Genomic DNA, 19,329 nt, shown 5'->3' on the forward strand with positions numbered 1-19,329 from the left:
ATGTTACAAATAACATGCAGGGATTCCTTTCAATTCGGAAACCAAAAGAACATGAAAGATTCATCATTATGGGAAATCGTCTTAAAGCGAAAGTGATATCAATGGAAACTTATCGTCTACGCTTAGAGACGAGTCACTTGATGGATCTTGTTGACACATGTTATGTCCCTACAATTTCTAGAAATTTGATTTCTCTTTCTAGAATTGATGAGTTGGGATATTGTATTTCTTTTGGTAGTGGCAAACACAGCATATTTTACGATTCAATTAAAGTTGGTTCTGGAATTCTGTGTGATGATTTGTACAGAATTAATTTGGATCTTGAGTTTGCAAAGACACTAATGACCCTGCAATCAAATGTTGGATTGAAACGTAGTTTCAATAATGAAAGATCTTCCATATTGTGGCATAGACGATTGGGGCATATCTCCAAGGAAAGAAATGAAAGATTAGTGAAGGATAATATTTTGGAACATTTAGACTTCACTGATTTTGATATTTGTATAGATTGCATTAAGGGAAAGCAAACTAAACAAATAAAGAAAAATGCCACAAGAAGCAAAGAACTCCTTGAGATTATTCATACTGATATCTGCGGACCACTCCACATTCCTTGTTTTAGTGGAGAAAAATATTTCATCACATTTATAGATGATCTGTCCAGATATGGCAAAGTTTATCTAATACATGAAAAGTCTCAAGCCGTTGATACTCTTGAAGTATACATAAATGAGGTTGAGAGACAATTAGATAGAAAAGTTAAAATTGTCAGATCTGACAGAGGTGGTGAATTTTATGGCAGATATGATGAATCTAGTCAGAATATTGGTCCTTTTGTTAGATTCCTAGAACAACGGGGTATTTGTGCTCAATATGCATTACCAGGTGTGCCACAGCAGAACGGTGTTGCTGAAAGGCGAAATCGTACTCTGATGGATATGGTTAGGAGCATGATGAGTTATTCCTCTATACCTGAGTCGATGTGGGGTGAAGCTCTTAGGACAGCTATGTACATCTTGAACAGGGTTCCTAGCAAGTCAGTTTCATCGACTCCATTTGAGTTATGGACTGGTAGGAAGCCCAGTCTGAGACATTTACATATTTGGGGATGTCCTGCAGAGACAAGAGTATTCAATCCACATGAAAAGAAATTGGAGCCAAGAACTATTTCAGGATATTTTATTGGTTATCCAGAAAAATCCAAGGGATACAGATTTTATTGCCCTAATCATAGTATGAGAATAGTAGAATCTGGTAATGCAAAATTCCTAGAAAATGGCGAAATCAGTGGGAGTGAAAAATCTCGAAGGATTAATTTTGATATTGAGGAGATTCAAGTTAATTCTCCCATATCATCTCCTGTCCGAGAGATTGTTGTTCCTCAAATCAATGAGAGTATTGATGAGGGTGAACAACAAAATAACATCCAAGAACTCTCACATGATGTTGATGTCGCCGCTGATGATCTTGTAGAACAATCACAATTGGCAGATTTGAGAAGATCTCAAAGGAAAAGGAAACATGCCATTTCTGATGATTATGTTGTATATCTACAAGAATCAGATTATGATATAGGAATAAAAAGAGACCCCTTATCGTTTTCACAAGCCATAGAAAGTAACGATTCTGAAAAATGGTATGATGCAATGAAAGAAGAGTTAAAATCAATGGTACAGAATGATGTCTGGGATCTCGTTGAATTGCCCAATGATTGTAAAAGAGTCGGTTGTAAATGGGTCTTTAAGACAAAACACGACTCAACGGGCAATATCGAACGATATAAAGCCAGACTTGTGGCCAAAGGTTTTTCTCAGAAGGAAGGCATCGACTATAATGAGACTTTTTCTCCTGTTTCTAAAAAGGACTCATTGAGAATCGTTATGGCATTAGTAGCTCATTATGATCTTGAGTTGCATCAGATGGATGTGAAAACAGCATTTCTTAATGGGGATCTGGATGAGGAAATCTATATGGAACAACCTGAAGGATTCATAGAAAAGGGAAAAGAAAGTTGGGGCTTGTAAACTTAAGAAATCCATTTATGGCCTTAAACAAGCTTCCAGACAATGGTATATAAAGTTTCATAATACCATTACTTCCTTCGGATTTAAGGAAAACACTGTTGATTAGTGTATATACCTGAAGGTAAGTGGGAGCAAGTTTATTATATTGGTCTTATATGTGGATGATATTTTACTTGCCAGCAGTGATCTTGGTTTATTGCACGAAACCAAGATATTTCTCAACAAGAACTTTAAGATGGTTGATATGAATGAGGCATCCTATGTTATTGGCATTGAGATATTCAGAGATAGATCTCAAGGATTATTAGGATTGTCTCAGAAAGGATATATCGATCGTATCTTGGAGAGATTTAATATGCAGCTTTGCTCAACCAATGATGTGCCTATTACTAAAGGTGAAAAATTCAGTCAAAACCAGTGTCCTAGAAATGACTTAGAAAAAAATCAAATGAAGAATATTCCTTATGGATGCGCAATTGGAAGTCTACTATATGCTCAAACCTGTACAAGACTAGATATCAGTTTTACAGTTGCAATGCTGGGAAGATATCAAAGCAACCCAGGAATGGAACATTGGAAAGCTACAAAGAAAGTAATGAGATATCTACAAGGGACAAAAGATTATATGCTCACATACAAGAGATCTGATCAGCTTGAAGTAACTAGATATTCAGATGCTGATTTTGCAAATTGTATCGACAGCAGGAAGTCCACTTCAGGATTTGTATTTATGTTAGCTGGTGGGGCAATTTCTTGGAAAAGTGCAAAGTAATCACTTATTGCATCATCAACAATGGAAGCTGAATTTGTGGCATGCTTTGAGGCCACAAATCAAGCTTTATGGCTGCGAAATTTTATCTCAGGACTTGATGTGGTCGACTCAATTGCCAAGCCGCTGAAGATATTTTGTGATAACACCGCAGTAGTTTTCTTCTCTAAGAATGGCAAGTACTCTAGTGGTTCCAAGCACATTGAGTTAAAGTACTTGGTGGTTAGAGAAAGAGTCCAGAAACAGCAAGTGTCTATTGAGAACTTGAGCACCACTATGATGATTGCTGATCCATTGACAAAAGCCTTACAGTGCAAAATATTCAAAGAACATGTTCTTAGAATGGGGCTTGTGAGCAAGTCATAAAGGATACGGTGATGCATGTTTATGTAGATGCTATTATTGACATTTTTAATAAAAGTTATCTGTTTCTGCTATCCTGTTTACATTTATGTTTATGCATATTATGGTTGAATGTAACAACAGGATTGTCTTGACAAGATAAATTACAGGGGTCATTATGGACTATGTTAGGAAATACTAACAATGTTGTGATACATAGAAGGGAGTATGACATTAATGAAATACAACCGCTATGACTCGCATTGATAGTTGGACTTAATATAGTATTATTGTATTTATTGGACTTATTGGCTTATTTTTAAAAACATGGCCATGTATAAAATACTTTTCAAAATTTTTGGAATCCAATTAGGTAAAATTGTTTTCAAACAAATTTTGTTTTGTTTGTTTTGATTTTGTATCTCTTTTATATCTTATCAATTAATGGGCCAAGTGGGAGAATGTTAGAATATGTGGCCTTTTATTGAATAAGATATATAATAGAATTGGGTTCCGTTGTGATATTTTAGCCAAGACAAAGTCCACTACGGAACGATTCCTCGGAGATATCCTTGATGGGAGGAAATCTTCTGAGATCTCATCTCATCGTAGACCCTCTGCTCTCGCCTATAAACAGACAGGATCTCTAGTGGTTGAGGGTGTGTTAGTGTTTGTTAGAGCGTCGCACCTCTCCGTTGAGGAATTCAGTTATTCTCCTCGACTCTCTCCCCAAAAGCCCTCTCCCCAAATCCATCAATTAGTGTGATCCTGTGAAAAGATAGGAAGAGAGGAGAAAGGGTCTACCCTGTGAAAAGATAGGAAGAGAGGAGAAAGGGTCTACTCTTCGCACTCCCTGCAGATTCCGCAGCGCGATCGGATTAAAGACGGAGCCTGCAGCAATCTTGGATCACGGTGTGCTGAGCAGATCAAACAAGATCTCTGAACGGATGACATCAAAAGGTACGCATCGTATAATTAGATCTATGTATTGAATTTCAATCCTGGCATATAGGTTAATTCCGCATAATCGATTTAGCATAATTACAGATTTTTATGCTGCGCAGTGTCCTAAACATTTGACTTGGGTATGGCTGTTGATCTGCAGGAAATAAAAATGGTGGTGGTCAACATTTCCTAATCCATGATAAGCATCTCAAGGTTCTCTTTGATGCTAAGTTTTCTTCCCCACTACTTGTGACATCATTCCAATTCCTAACCCATACATAAGAAACTTGTCATACTCTCTGATCTATTCAAAGTTTTGACCAAGTTGGTGCATTAGCTGATCCCTCACCTAAACTATTTTGGATACCACTTGAATCACCAAATATTGGTCAACACTTGGGCAATTCCCTTTTTCTTTAATCGGGACGTAGGAGGCATTGGAACAAAGATGATGCACAATGCAACATATAGATGAGCTGCAAGAGTACTTAAACCTTTTCATCAGCTAATGATTTATGCTGATGCAAGTTCAAAGATCCATCTATATATAGATCTAAATTGCTTTCTTGATCATATATATATATATATATATATATATATATATATATATATATATATATATATATATATATGATTTATGGATGGGAAATTGGACCTCTTCTACAAATCAGATGTAAATATTTGGTAAGGAAACTTGAAGATTGCAAATCTGGTCAATAATTGTAATCACAGGCCAGTGGAGAGTCGATTGGAACATATAACGGAAAATAGGCTTATCTGAACTTAAAAATGCATTCATATATCTGAAATGGGATAACATTAAAAGGTTTTTCAGTTACGGTTAGGACCTTTTGCTTTTCAAGTACTAAGAGAAGAGACTGTCTTTAGAATTGTCCGAAGAGGTGCCAACTCTTAATCATATTTGTAGAGGATATCAATCCTTAAATCAGGGAAGAAGCAGAGAAGCAGCAAGTTAATTTGTAGGAGCAGATGAGTCTATTATCATTATCTTAGGCATAGGCATTTTGGATCTATAAGCATTTTCTTATAGATCTATTATGATTAATGTGTTAGTTAATCATGACACAGCATTTTCTTAATGAACTATAAGCATGATATTTTAGGCAAACCACGTTAAGCAATTTCTTATTAAGCATTTGAAACATTATCCGAGGATTTAAAAGAGATCCTTCATATGATAGTTTAACCATATTCTTTTCAAAAATGTTCCTATGTAGAAATTAAATCTGACAGTGCTATGTCAGTTTAGTCTATCTAATACCTTGAAAAGCTTCCTTGGTCCTAAAGGAGCCACTGGCTGCCGGACGTCAAGGTCATAATGGCTTTCAAGGCAATGCAATGGGTATTAGTTGTTTGGTTCTCTGAATATAATTGTTTCAAGACAACAAACTGACTACTAGCTGATGATCGGCAAGTGGGAACCGAGGATTGCATTCATTGTTGTTTCTAAGTTGTGCCGGCTAGCAAATGCTGGGCTTACACGGTACTGTTGCTTGGTGCTGGCCAACACATTGATCTCAAGCTGCATTGTCGTCATAGCAACTACAGGGCAAATGGGTGTTTTGCCTGGACATGTTGCCACCATTGCAGAGGGGTTCTTTCTGTCCCTTAGGGGGGAATCAGGTTACCAAGTATTTCGGTAGCAGTGGGTTTGCCTTTTACACGCCAACTCTGTTACTGACATAGTTGTTGTCGACCACGTTGATCCAAGCCTGGTCCAAAAAGGCCTCGGGGACTTCACGCAGAAAAGGCTGAAGCCCAGAATGTTGTTGATGTTCATAGTGCATTGAATGCTGCACTATCCGGTTGAGTATTGGTATTTATCGCTTGAGATATGATCCTCTTGGCTCATGATTCAACGACAGGAGGAAAGAGGTGCAAATCCAATAATTTTTTGTGGGATAAGGAAATTACAGAAAACATAATTAAAATGATGTGCCTGATCACCGCATGATGAAATAATGGAACTTGTGGTGTACTTGTCATGGCTTCCAATTGTAGTGAGCACTCGTCGTAATGGTGAAGTCCCTAAGCAGTCTGCAGCGGCAGAACCTGTTAGGTGCCAAGGTTAAACATGATCAAATTGGGAATTCGGAGAAGCTAATTATTTGTCTTCGATATAGCTTTTTCTCCTTTGGTTATTGCCAAGACTTGCAACTGAGAGATAACAAGTAATGCAATCACACTGACATGGTGACATGCAATTATAAAGTTTTCTCCAATTACAATTAAAAATCAAACTGTTTTAACTATTTAGGATCAATCGTATGGATTTTTATTTTAAACAATCTTAGAAAATTTTCACACACACGCATAACATATGGCAGGAAATTTTCAAAAGGTGTTGATGACCATTTCAAGCCTTTTGTATTAAACATTAATCTTTAGTGTTATTTATGAGCTGTTTTATTTTTTTAAAGTAGCATTGGCTATGGTGTTCATATCTATGCTTGTCAGATGATTCATAATCTTATTAACAAATTCTAACAAGTATAAATTAATGCAAAGATTAAAAATAGTGAATTTTTTGTCATCCGAAATTGGACTTTCTGTCAATTGTTTTGCAGCAAGTTGACATCACTTGCAATAGGCATTCATGAAAATAGACCTTTACATATTTTATTATAAGCAGATTAACATCGTATACTGCACCTGCAAATTACGTTGTGAGATAGAACCGAAGTTGGATACTCTCTCGATCCTCTCACATGTGGCTATGTGATTCTTCTTAAAGTTTTCATCTTACTATTATCCAGGGGATGATTTGTTGAAGGACCCCAAGGGATATGTCAATTACATGTAAAATGATACCCTCCCTTTGAGAATTGGCATAAGCTCAATTATAATGGCTCTAGTAATATGGATGCTGCTGGAGAGGTTGATTTTCTTATTCAGAATAATAATAAGTGTACTTTGGGTGTTGGATGCCAATACTTAACAATTAATCCGTTGCATCGATGGAAGGGCTCGTTGTTGCATTTATAACTTGATGCACTTACATGTGGTTGTATACAAAGAAACCATTGAGGATCAAACAAGTCGCAATGGCTCTTGCAGCAACAAAATTAAAATTTATATCACTGAATAGCAATTAACCAGAGATAAAATGATATTCTTAATACATTGCAAAATAGATTAATACTTTAAAATTATAACTCTTAGGTATTTGACTACTGCTACATAGTAAATAATGGTAATTTAGAGTTGCTTTGTTTGATTGTCTTGGATAAATAGATACTAAACAATGGTTATTTGGAGTAGCTTTCTTTCATTATCTTAAATGAATAGATTGTTTGATAAGATATGATGTCTTTAATAGCAATTAACTTAGGATAAGTTATGTCCTTAATATATTGCAATACATATTAATGCTCCAAAATCAACATTGTTGAGTATTTGATTGATTCTGTTAGCCACTGGTTTAATTATTTTTTATAATAAATTCTTAGCTTAATCGAATGATATTCAATCATTAATCATTTATGATAAATTCTCGACTTAATTCAACGATTCAAATATATTAATGAAGTCAAATAAACGATAATGATTTGAGTGATTTTTCTCTGTTTTCTTTATTCAATAATGGGACAAATTACAGGGTCAAGTAAATGATGGATGGTGATTCGTATTAGTTTTCTTTAGTTGCCTTTGGTGAATGGATTGTTTGACACCACAGGATATCCTTAATACATTGCAATAGAGATTATTACTCCAAAATTAATACTCCTGAATATTTGATTGTTGAATCAATCACTAACCTTTGATGATAAATTCTCGACTCAATTGAATAATTCAACCTATTAGTAGAGTCAAGTAAATGACAATGATTTGAGTGACTTTTCTTTATTTTTTTCCATTCAAGAATTGAACAAATCGTTAAGTTAAATGATGGTTATTTAGAGTAGCTTTCTTTGGTTGCCTTCGGATAGTTTGACACACCGATGTCCTTAATATATTACGTTAGACAAACCGATGTCCTTAATATATTACGTTAGAGATTAATGCTCTAAAATCAACACTCTTGAGTATTTGATTGATTATTTCTATTAGTTACGACCACCAATATTTAATAATAAATTATCGACTCAATTGAATAATTCAACACATTAGTGAAGTCAAGTAAATGACAATGATTTGAGTGACTTTTCTTTGTTTCCTTCGATCATGAATTAGATAAATTGTTGCGTCAAGTAAACGATAGTGACTTTTCTTTGATTCATAGTTGCTTTCTTTAGTTGCCTTTAGTGATTGGATCGTTTAACATGACATGATATCGTTAATAGTAATTAGCTTGTGATAAGTTGATATCCTTAATATATTGAAATATAGATTAATGATCCAAAATCAACACTCTTGAATAATTAAATAATTTAATATTAGTGAAGTCAATTAAATAATTCAATACATTAGTGAAGTCAAGTAAATGACAATGATTTGAGTGACTTTTCTTTATTTCCTTCATAAATTAGACAAATTGTTGCGTCAAGTAAACGATAGCGATTGAAAGCAACTTTCTTTGGTTGCCTTCAGTAATGGATTGTTTGACATGATGTCGTTAATAGCAATTAACATAAGATAAGTTGATGTCCTCAATACATTGAAATAGAGATTAATACTCCAAAATTAATGCTCTTAAGTATTTGATTACTTCTTTTAGCCACTGATTCAATAACTAACTTACTTTTAATTATAAATTCTCGATTAGATTGAATGATTCAAAACATCAAGTAAATGACAATGATTTAAGTGATTTTTCTTTGTTTTCTCAATTTAAGAATTAAATAAATCATTAAATCAAGTAAACGATCATGATTAAGAGTAACTTTCTTTCGTTATCTTCAACAAATAGATTGTTTGATATGACATCGATTATAGATGAAAGGTCTATATAACTTTTAGCTAATACAAATAAGAAGTCAGCCTATCTCTTAGATATCTTAGATAAGTATAATTAATACAGAATAATTTAATTTGTGTTAGTTGGAATTAATTAATACATCTCTTCGACAATAACAATACCATCTTCAATAGTATATTAATAATTAATACTTATTATTATAAATAATAAGTCATCTCCAACATCCTATTGTCTAGTAGTAATCCATTCATTCAAAAGATAAGTATATGCCATCTTCATAATAAAAAAAATGAAAAAACACATAGGAGTAATTAAGTGCACCTCTATAACTACGGACAATTATTACTTTCCTATTGTTTGGTAATAGGAAAATGGATATATTTATACACATCTGTTGGGATTGAACGTGATTGAAGATAAGTTCATCAGCCTATCTCCTCTGGTTAACGATTGATGCTGATGTAAGATGTCGAAACAATCGCTCCATGTATAATTTTCAACAATATGTATGACATTTCAAATATTTATAATAAATCTTGGTAAATTTCTCAATTTCTTTGGAATTCTTTTTTTTAATTAAAAGAAAGATAACTTTCAATGAATCAGAAAAAGGCAGCAGAAGGGTTGAAAGGTATGCCTAAGGATTCGTGCTTATAACATTGTGAGAACCCAAAGTTTCTACCAAAAATAAAAAATAATAATTGATGCATTTTGCAATTTAAGAATCATGGTACATAGATGAGATCAAAAGAGTGCTCTTTTGCCATAAATTACATGCTACAATGACGAGGGCTTTTTACTTCCACCACCAATCTCCAATCATACTGTTTGGATGTCTGCTTATATATGTGGTTAAGCTCGGTTAGTGATACTGTCTGATGTATAATAAATACATCGTATCTCCAATGGTTTGACTGGTAGTAGATTAGGATTATGATCAGGAATGCGACACCAGTGGTGGAAATTAAGCTATGGAACAGCCTCCACCATATGTGAGTTCCCAATTTGTTTTGGACATTGACTTGCTTCCACGTTGCTTGACTTTGACTAGTGACAATTTTGTTGGACACGTCTTCGTGTGAAGCGTTCGGCCTCATCCAGGAGTTCCCTCCTGACAACTTTCTCCTCTAACGGGGCACTCACGCATACGTTAGGCAAATATGAGCTTATATATACATATGAGAGCTGCCGGCTTTAGGGGTAGAGCTCACCGTTAAACATGGGCGGGAGAACCCCTCTTGTTGTCCTCACCTTTTCTCTTGCTGTTCTGAGCATTGAGCTTGGGATTTCTCATGGCTGCCGAGAGACGGAGAGGAAAGCCCTCATCGACTTCAAGCGTGGACTTCATGATCCTTCCAATCGTATCTCTTCCTGGGTCGGCGAGGACTGTTGTGCGTGGGAAGGAGTTGGCTGCAGCAACATATCTGGTCATGTTATCAAGCTGGATCTTCGAAATAAACGTCGGACCGATCTAACTAAGGACTGCACTCATCAGGAGGTGTACTACTTGTTGGATTATTATCTAAGATCCGAATTGTTGGATGATGATCCAGGATGCAAATGGGCAGTGCGTGGTGACATAACTCCATCACTGCGTTCTCTCCAACAACTTAGTCACCTGGACCTCAGCGGCAACTATTTTACGCATAAACCTATCCCCAAGTTCTTGGGAGCTTTCAGAAGACTAACATATCTTAACCTCTCAGGTGCAGGCTTCGTGGGCAGAGTACCTGACCAGCTCGGAAATCTATCCACTTTGCAGCACCTCGACCTTTCTTATAACTGCTATTGGGTTGATGAAGGTGATGGCTTCTTCTGCTTGTACCTTGAGAACACGAGATGGATCTCTATGCTCACTTCCCTTCGGCACCTTAACATGAATTGGGTCAATTTGACAAATGCATCCAACTGGTTGCAAGATTTGAACGTGCTACCACGTGTTCAAGAGATTGAATTAAGTTCTTGTGACTTAGGGACCTTTCCTCGTTCGTTGTCTCATAAAAACTTCACATTTCTCATCACTCTTGATTTACGAGGTAATGATATAAACTCCACCATACCAGATTGGGTGTTCAATATTACTAGCCTCGAGTTCCTTTATCTTGGTGGGAATGACCTGCATGGATTCTTTCCTGATTCTGTTACAAAGTTAACGTCTCTCAGGGCACTCGACTTGTCTGGGAGTGTGTTCCAAGATGGCTTCATGCAGCTAGCTCCTATATCCAATCTCTGCAAGCTCCAAATTCTCTACCTGAGCCAAGTGCCTATCAATGATGTGCTTGCCAATTTAAAAATGGTTTTCTCTGGATGTCTTAGGAATAGCATGGAGGAATTGTACCTCGGAGGCACCCAACTGAGTGGTTTCTTTCCGGATTGGCTAGGGAACATCAAGAAACTTAAATCTCTTGATCTTTCTATCAACTCCCTCTGTGGATCAGTGCCTGCATCTATCGGAAATCTATCATTGCTGCAACATTTGGATTTAGATTCCAATGATTTGAATGGGACGATTTCGGAAGGCATCGGACAACTGAAGAGCCTTATCTATTTGGATCTCAGTCGTAACTCGTTGAGCTTATCGGAGGTCCAATTGGGTAATCTATCAAGTTTAAGGTATTTGGACATTTCGAACAACTACGACTCGAGAAAAAGTGGTGATTGGATCGTGCCCTTTTCAGTTTCAAGTTCTTTATATAACATTTTTTTAAAATAGCCCATTTTCCAAAATGACTTGAGACGTAAAAATCTTTTCATAAATTATATTTTCACTTGCAGGAGTAGGAGTAATAGACATGATTCTCGATGGGCTTCCTTCTAGTCTCGAGCATTTGGATCTTTCTTACAACTCTCTCAATGGATCATTGCCCGCATCTCTTGGAAACCTCTCTATGCTACGATATTTGATTTTACGTTCCAATTATCTGACTGGGATGCTTCCGGAAGGCATCAAATGGTTGAAGGGCCTTACAGATTTGGATCTCTACAATAACTCGTTGAGCTTATCGGAGGTCCAATTGGCTAATCTATCAAGTTTGAAATATTTGGACATTTCATACAACTCTATAGACTTGAACAAAAGCGATGACTGGATCCCTCCCTTTCAGCTTCAGAGCCTTTCCATGGATTTCTGCCAAATAGGGCCCACGCCCCAATTTCCACAATGGCTCCGAACACAAACCATTATTCGTCGACTACAATTGTCAAGTACAGGTATCAAAGACATGTTTTTCGATAGGCTTCCTTCTAGTCTTGAGTATTTGGATATTTCTTATAACTCTCTCCATGGATCATTGCCCGCATCTCTTGGAAACCTCTCTATGCTACAATCTTTGATTTTACGTTCCAATTATCTGAATGGGACGTTTCCGGAAGGCATCAAACGGTTGAAGGGCCTCGTCGAATTGGATCTCTACAATAACTCGTTGAGCTTATCGGAGGACGACCTTGCTAATCTATCAAGTTTGAAATATTTGGACATTTCATACAACTCTATACACTTGAACAAAAGCGATGACTGGATCCCTCCCTTTCAGCTTCAGAGCCTTTCCATGGATTTCTGCCAAATACTGCCCATTCCCCATTTTCCGAAATGGCTCCGAACACAAACCATTCTTCGTCAACTACAATTGTCAAGTGCAGGTATCAAAGACATGTTTTTCGAAAGGCTTCCTTCTAGTCTTGAGTATTTGGATCTTTCTTACAACTCTCTCCATGGATCATTGCCCGCATCTCTTGGAAACCTCTCTATGCTACAATCTTTGATTTTATATTCCAATTATCTTAATGGGATGTTTCCGGAAGGCATCAAACGGTTGAAGAATCTCGTCCATTTGGATCTCTACAATAACTCTTTGAGCTTATCGGAGGACAATCTTGCTGATCTATCAAGTTTAGAATATTTGGACATTTCATATAACTCTATACACTTGAACAAAAGTGATGACTGGATCCCTTCCTTTCAGCTTAACACACTTTATATGCCATTCTGCCAAATTCTACCTACACCCCATTTTCCAAAATGGCTTCGAACACAAATAACTCTCGGTGAATTAGATTTATCAAATACAGGTATGAAAGAAATGATTCCCAACTGGCTTCCATCCTGTCTCGAGTATTTGGATCTCTCCAATAATATGATTGGTGGTGATGTACCATATTATTTTTCAAATCTAACTGTTTTGGATCTCAGCAATAACTCGTTATCAGGATATCTTCCTCCAAAAATATCAATCATGATGCCAAGTATGGAATATTTGTCTCTCTCCGATAATAAGATTATGGGTGGCATCCCCTTCTCTTTTTGTCGAATCAAGTCTTTGGTAGTGCTTCGACTTTCTAAAAATAATTTGTCAGGGGAGCTTCCTAATTGCTGGAAAAATTCTTCAAATTTAGTTATCTTAGACTTATCAAGCAACAAATTACAAGGAGGACTTCCTGACTCCCTCAGCAATTTACAAACTCTACAGTCACTACATCTGAGCTACAATAATTTTATGGGACAAATCCCTCTTTCTTTCAGAAATTTTACCGGATTGGTTACTCTTGATCTGGCTCACAACAAATTCGTCGGCAATATACCAAATTGGATTGGAGAAAGCCTACCATACTTAAGGACTTTCAACTTACGCTCGAATGCCTTTACTGGCAGCATTCCTCGGTTATCTCATCTTACATCTCTTCAGATAGTGGATCTCTCGAATAATCATCTTTCGGGAATAATACCAAACAGCTTTGGCAATTTTAGTGCGTTGAAAGGCTCTCCTTCAAAGGATTTGTACTTTCATAATATTTACTATGAGGATTACATGTGGCTCTTCACAAAAGGAAGTGAACACGAATACAACACCATGCTACTTTCAATCGACACAGTCATTCATCTCTCCAACAATGGTTTATCCGGTTGCATCCCTAGAGAGTTGGGAAATTTGCATGGTCTGCGGAGCTTAAATCTATCTGGGAATTACCTAACAGGGGAGATACCAAGCAACATTGATGGAATGCAACTACTAGAAATTCTCGACCTCTCAAGAGACAATCTCTCGGGTATAATTCCTTCGACCTTGGCAGATTTAAATTTCTTGAATGATTTGAACTTGTCATATAATAATCTCTCGGGTAAAATCCCCACCGGAAGCCAATTGCAAACTTTAACCGATCCATCTATCTATGCTGGCAACCCAAATCTTTGTGGCCTTCCTCTCCCTAAAAATTGTACAGTGAATATAACGAAGACTGATGGAGAAGGGCAAAATGAAGATTCTTCTGAGAGCAGAATGGAAACACTTTGGTTATACACAAGCATCACCCTAGGATTTATTACCGGATTTTGGGTGATTTGTGGAAGCCTTTTATTGCGACGGACATGGAGGATCACGTACTTCCGTGCCACTGATAATATGTTTGACAAGCTATACGTGGTGATGGTAGTGACCGTGGCAAAATACAAAAGAAAGCTATGATGACTCTGTTGTTAGAGGGGGTCGACATGACTCATCCGACTGAAGCAATAACAATGGCATTGGTATCGATGTGATACGCTCATGGTTTGCATGTCTTTTTATAACACACCGTCACATGATTTTAATTTTTCCTTTTTGTGCATGCTATAGTGACTCTGTTATATGATCTGTTGATGTTTGTTTACGTAGTTGTTTGTCAAAACTCTGTGTCATCAAAATATGAGTATTTTGCCTATGGTTTATGAGCTGTTATTTGTTTCATGCAGCAGTGGTTATGGTGTTCATATCCATGCTTGTAAGGTGATTCATAATCTAATTAACAAATTCTAACTCTGTTGTTTGAGGGGGTCGACATGACTCATCCAACTTAAGCAATAGTAATAATATTAGTATCATGTAATACGCTCGTGGCTTGCATGTTATGTCACAAATCATTAGAGTTTTAGCTTGACAGCATCCAGGAAAACCATGTAAACCGTAGCATGGGTTTCATTGGACTTATTATTGACACTAACAAGAAGTAATTACATTATCATGACATTAAATTATAAGATGGGTCATTGGAGTAGACTCAGAGGAAACAAGAAGCTGATCTCCACATGGAGACACCTCACAAATGTTTAATCATAGCACAACTTTGTTCCTGCTACATTACATTAATTATAGGGTGCTCATCATAATACATATACGTATCTATCTATCTATATATTACATAATATAAAAGAGTAGGAAGAAATAAAGATTTATTATTTCAAGGGTGAAGTGTATCGAGACATGTTCCACATTGGCGGACATCATGTGATTGCGCAAGGTGTTGACAAAAGCTTAGATCTAAACAATCTACATTTCTTGATATTATCCCATTAGTTTTAGCAAACAAAAAATATTATGAAATGTTTTTTTTTTCTTTGAAGTACAGAAATACATGTAAAATATCACAATATCACTAAAGAACTCGACCTCAGATTATCTCACATTATAAATTGACAAGAGTAACATGGACACCTAATCAATCAAACAATTCAATAGGAAATATTCTGTTTGGCTTTAGACAAACCTTACACACACATTGTTCTTTGTATCTATTGCTACCTAAAGGAGGCACACTCACTGAACATCATATGGTCTTCTTCACCCTAAACAATTATATACGTATATTATACATAAGGAGGAAGCAATATGGTTTATTGGACCATCGATTATTGTTTTGGTTAATGGCTTCATTAGTAATGTCTTAATTGATAATACAATGGGCCTTTCTAGGCTTAAATTTGCCTAATTGAATCCTTGTACGTTTAAATTAAAATTTCGAAAAGATATGCAAAAATACTATGAACATTCTTATTCTCAGAGAAGAGTTATTAATAATTGAGTTTCTACATCTCTATTCCACCGGTCAAACGTGAATGATTGAAGTTTTTGGATTTTGCTATATTAAGGGATTGATAGGAAAAGATACCTGTCTTTAATCAAAACTTTGACACAGGTGTACCAATTTGATTAAAAAATTAAAAATTAATTTACTGATTTTACTATGTCAGTGGAAATTAGAATATAATATATTTTTTAGATCATGAAATATCGTTCTCTTACCCATTTACCACTAGTACCTGGGTGTATATCCACCCCTAAGTCGTATATATGGCAGATTATGTTTGTTGTTTTACCCCTAAGCTTCGTTGTGTTCTGTTATGGTCTCGTTGTGGGTAGCCTTCATCGTATCATGAGAATCACCACCACGATGATGTTACTATTGCACCATCTTCGTTTTGCTTTGTCATGACAATGACTCCCATTGTGACGGCTACCTCTATAGTAATGACCCCCTTGACGATAATTTTCGAGACCCCTAAGACTTCCCTCCTCGACTCCCTTGTTCATGTCTCCATCGGAGGAATTGAGAGAGAATGATCTTAAGGGCAACGCGATCTTAGTGTATATTGACAATAATGACAAACATAAGATGAAGATGATGGACGACATGGACGAGAGCATGGAGCTTCCTCGACAAGGTAACGCGACCTTAGATGTATTATGATAATGAAAAATAAGAGTGAGGACGAGGGTAAGGGCAAGGTGACAGACAAAGACACGCACAAAGCTAGTGTTAGGAGAAAGAGGTGGAGGGAGGTGGGGACAAGAAAATCTCTCTTTTAAAAAATAATAAATATTTTATAAGAATTAAAAAAATAAAAAAGTAAATATTTTATAATTATAATACTAATAATTTTGCCCAACTTTTAATCGTGGTCTCGGCGTCTCCACAGGCCCAAACAACAACGCTTCGTTTCTTCGTAACTATTCTTTTTCCTACTACTTTGGAGGAAGAAGCGGCGATCTCGAGTTCCAGGAGCTGAGCTGCCGCATCTCAGGGACGCCACGGAAACTAAGGCGGTTGCCGGTGAAAGAGGAAGGAAGAGCCAATATGTCGGAGGATCGACTGGCTTTAACTACGGCGACGTCACTGCGTCCCGTTAGCATTAGAAGTGTTCAGGGTTTGGAGGGAATAATGTGATGACACTGAACTGCTCGATCGCTACATGCATATATTATCGTGTCAACCACACCGAATCAACTCAGAGAGGGCAAACCAGGCAAGCTTTTCCAATGGTTTGTTGGCATGGATCCCGCGACCGGTCACGGTTTGGATGCCAGCTGTTCCTCTTTCTCTCTCCACAGAACCACCCACCCCATCAATGTTGTAACTTCCACCACTTCTTTATACACCAACCTTCTCCTTCTCCCTTCAGAAACCGATCCCCTAACCCCCCACCTCTCTGCCCATTTGTCACTACATCCTTGCAGAATTCGAGCTCATGGGCTCCTCTTCCTTTTGCTCCTCCTCCTCCTCTGCCTCTGATGGATCTTTAAGCACGGTCGAAATCCAAGTTGCCTCATAATATCGAAATGAAATTGATAATAGGTTCGAGTAAGCATCGTGGTTTAATATAATTAAATTTTTTTTGAATTATTGAACAGATAAATTAAACCGATCGATCGAACACTTTTTTAAAATTTTTAAAGAGAATTTCCCCTTTCTTCCTCCAATTGAATCGATTTTATCTATTAATCCAAACTGGTTCAAATTAATATTATATATTATAAGTTTAATAATAAATACTATTTTTATATTAATAAATATAAGTATTTAAAATATAATAAAACATAACACAATAATATTAATTATATATATTAATAAAAATTAAAATAGATCAATAAAATATTTAAATATTAATCAAAGTTAAAATAGTATTCTTGATTGGTATGGACCTCGTGATTCACGTAAAATCCATATTCTTGATCGAACCAGCAATACGCGAGCATCAAAAGAAAAGGATAATCAAGAAAGGGAAGCGGCGTACAAGGGACGGTAACCATGAGACGGATCTGGGGATGGAGACGGATCTAAGAAGAGAAATTTCTCTCGGTAAGGAATTTCCATTCCAATCTCGCACCGGAGCTCCTGCTGCTGCTCGCGTTGCCTCCGGTACCGGCGACAGACTCCAAAGAAGACGAGAGCGGCGACGAAGAAAAGATCACGTAGATGAGGAGGAGGAGGAGCTGCGACAGCGGCCCTCTCGTCGGCGGCGACAGCTTCGACGGGGTTTCTGGAGACCAAGGTGGGTTCGCTCGATCTTCCTCGCCCGTTTGGGCCGGAATTCAAATCTAACACATCATTTGGGCTTTTCTTGATTCGACCGTGAGCTACGGGCTCGTGTTTTATCGGATTCGATTTCAAGATTCGACTCACCAGTCTGCATTTGTATAACCTTCCAGAGTCTGAACAAATTCTGAACAAGATTAGAGCTCAAAATTTGTAGAAATAAGATATCGTTATAAGCTATTTCACAGATTAGATATCAAACATGTTTCGGTACAATGTTTTAAGTTAGAGAGTTACCTAAGGTCGCTAATAGCCACCATAATGTTTTAAGTCAAGAAATTTCATGAAAGATGTTACAATGTTCAGGGCCTAAATCTTGGTTGTTTTGATGGAAACATGAATAGAAGATTAATCACATTCTATAATATTTCTCTGGTCCAAACGAATGCATTTTATTTCTGTTGGGAAACACAAGAAGTTGATTCATGATTCATGATATGATAGGATTATGAATGCCACACCTGTGGTGGAAAGTAAGCAATGGAAAAGCCTCCACCATAAGTGAGTTTCCAAATTTATATTGGACATTGACTTGTTTCCATGTTGCTTGACTTTGACTAGTGACGATTTTGTTGAACACATCTTCGTGTAGAACGTTCAGCCTCCCAGAGGTGACTCCTAACAGCTTTCTCCTCTAACGGAGAACTTATGCATGCTTTAGGCAAATATGAGCTTATGCATGTACGCACATGAGAGTTGCCGGCTTTAGGGGTGGAGCTGATCAATAAACATGGGTGGGAGAACCCCTCTTACTGTCCTCCTCACCTTTTCTCTTGTTGTTCTGAGAATTGAGCTTGAGATTTCTCATGGCTGTCGAGAGACGGAGAGGAAAGCCCTCATCGTCTTCAAACGTGGACTTCACGATCCTTCCAATCGTCTTTCTTCCTGGGTCGGCGAGGATTGCTGTGCGTGGGAAGGAGTTGGCTGCAGCATCTTCTCTGGTCGTGTTATCAAGCTGGATCTTCGAAATAGACGTCAGACGGATCTAACCAAGGAGTGCACTCATTTGGAGGTGTACGACTTGTTGGATGATGATCCAGGATGCAAGAGAGCACTGCGTGGTGATATAACTCCTTCACTGCGTTCACTCCAACAACTTAATCACCTGGACCTCAGCGGCAACTGTTTTACGCATAAACCTATCCCCAAGTTCTTTGGAGCTTTCAGAAGACTTAACATATCGTGCAGGCTTCGTGGGTGTAGTACCTGACCAACTCGGAAATCTATCTACTTTGCAGCACCTCCAC

At 37.1% G+C, this 19,329-nt stretch overlaps 1 protein-coding gene across 1 annotated transcript; it reads left to right on the top strand.

Annotated features, from left to right (window-relative positions):
* The first annotated feature begins 10,178 nt into the window (after positions 1 to 10,178).
* On the top strand, positions 10,179 to 14,418 carry LOC135611765 (receptor-like protein EIX2). The gene is made up of 2 exons (XM_065107403.1): positions 10,179 to 11,643; positions 11,735 to 14,418. Exons 1-2 carry the CDS (start codon positions 10,179 to 10,181, stop codon positions 14,416 to 14,418), a joined length of 4,149 nt encoding a protein of 1,382 aa, XP_064963475.1.
* Positions 14,419 to 19,329: the final 4,911 nt, after the last annotated feature.

This window comes from Musa acuminata, chromosome BXJ1-2 (genome assembly GCF_036884655.1).
Source record: "Musa acuminata AAA Group cultivar baxijiao chromosome BXJ1-2, Cavendish_Baxijiao_AAA, whole genome shotgun sequence".
Classification (NCBI taxonomy): Eukaryota; Viridiplantae; Streptophyta; class Magnoliopsida; order Zingiberales; family Musaceae; genus Musa; species Musa acuminata.

Excerpts from the sequence above, each read along its gene's own strand:
- LOC135611765 (XM_065107403.1), top strand. The coding sequence starts at position 10,179 with ATGGGCGGGAGAACCCCTCTTGTTGTCCTCACCTTTTCTCTTGCTGTT. Across the intron at positions 11,644-11,734 it reads CGTGCCCTTTTCAGTTTCAA|GAGTAGGAGTAATAGACATG; the intron begins GTTCTTTATATA and ends TTTCACTTGCAG.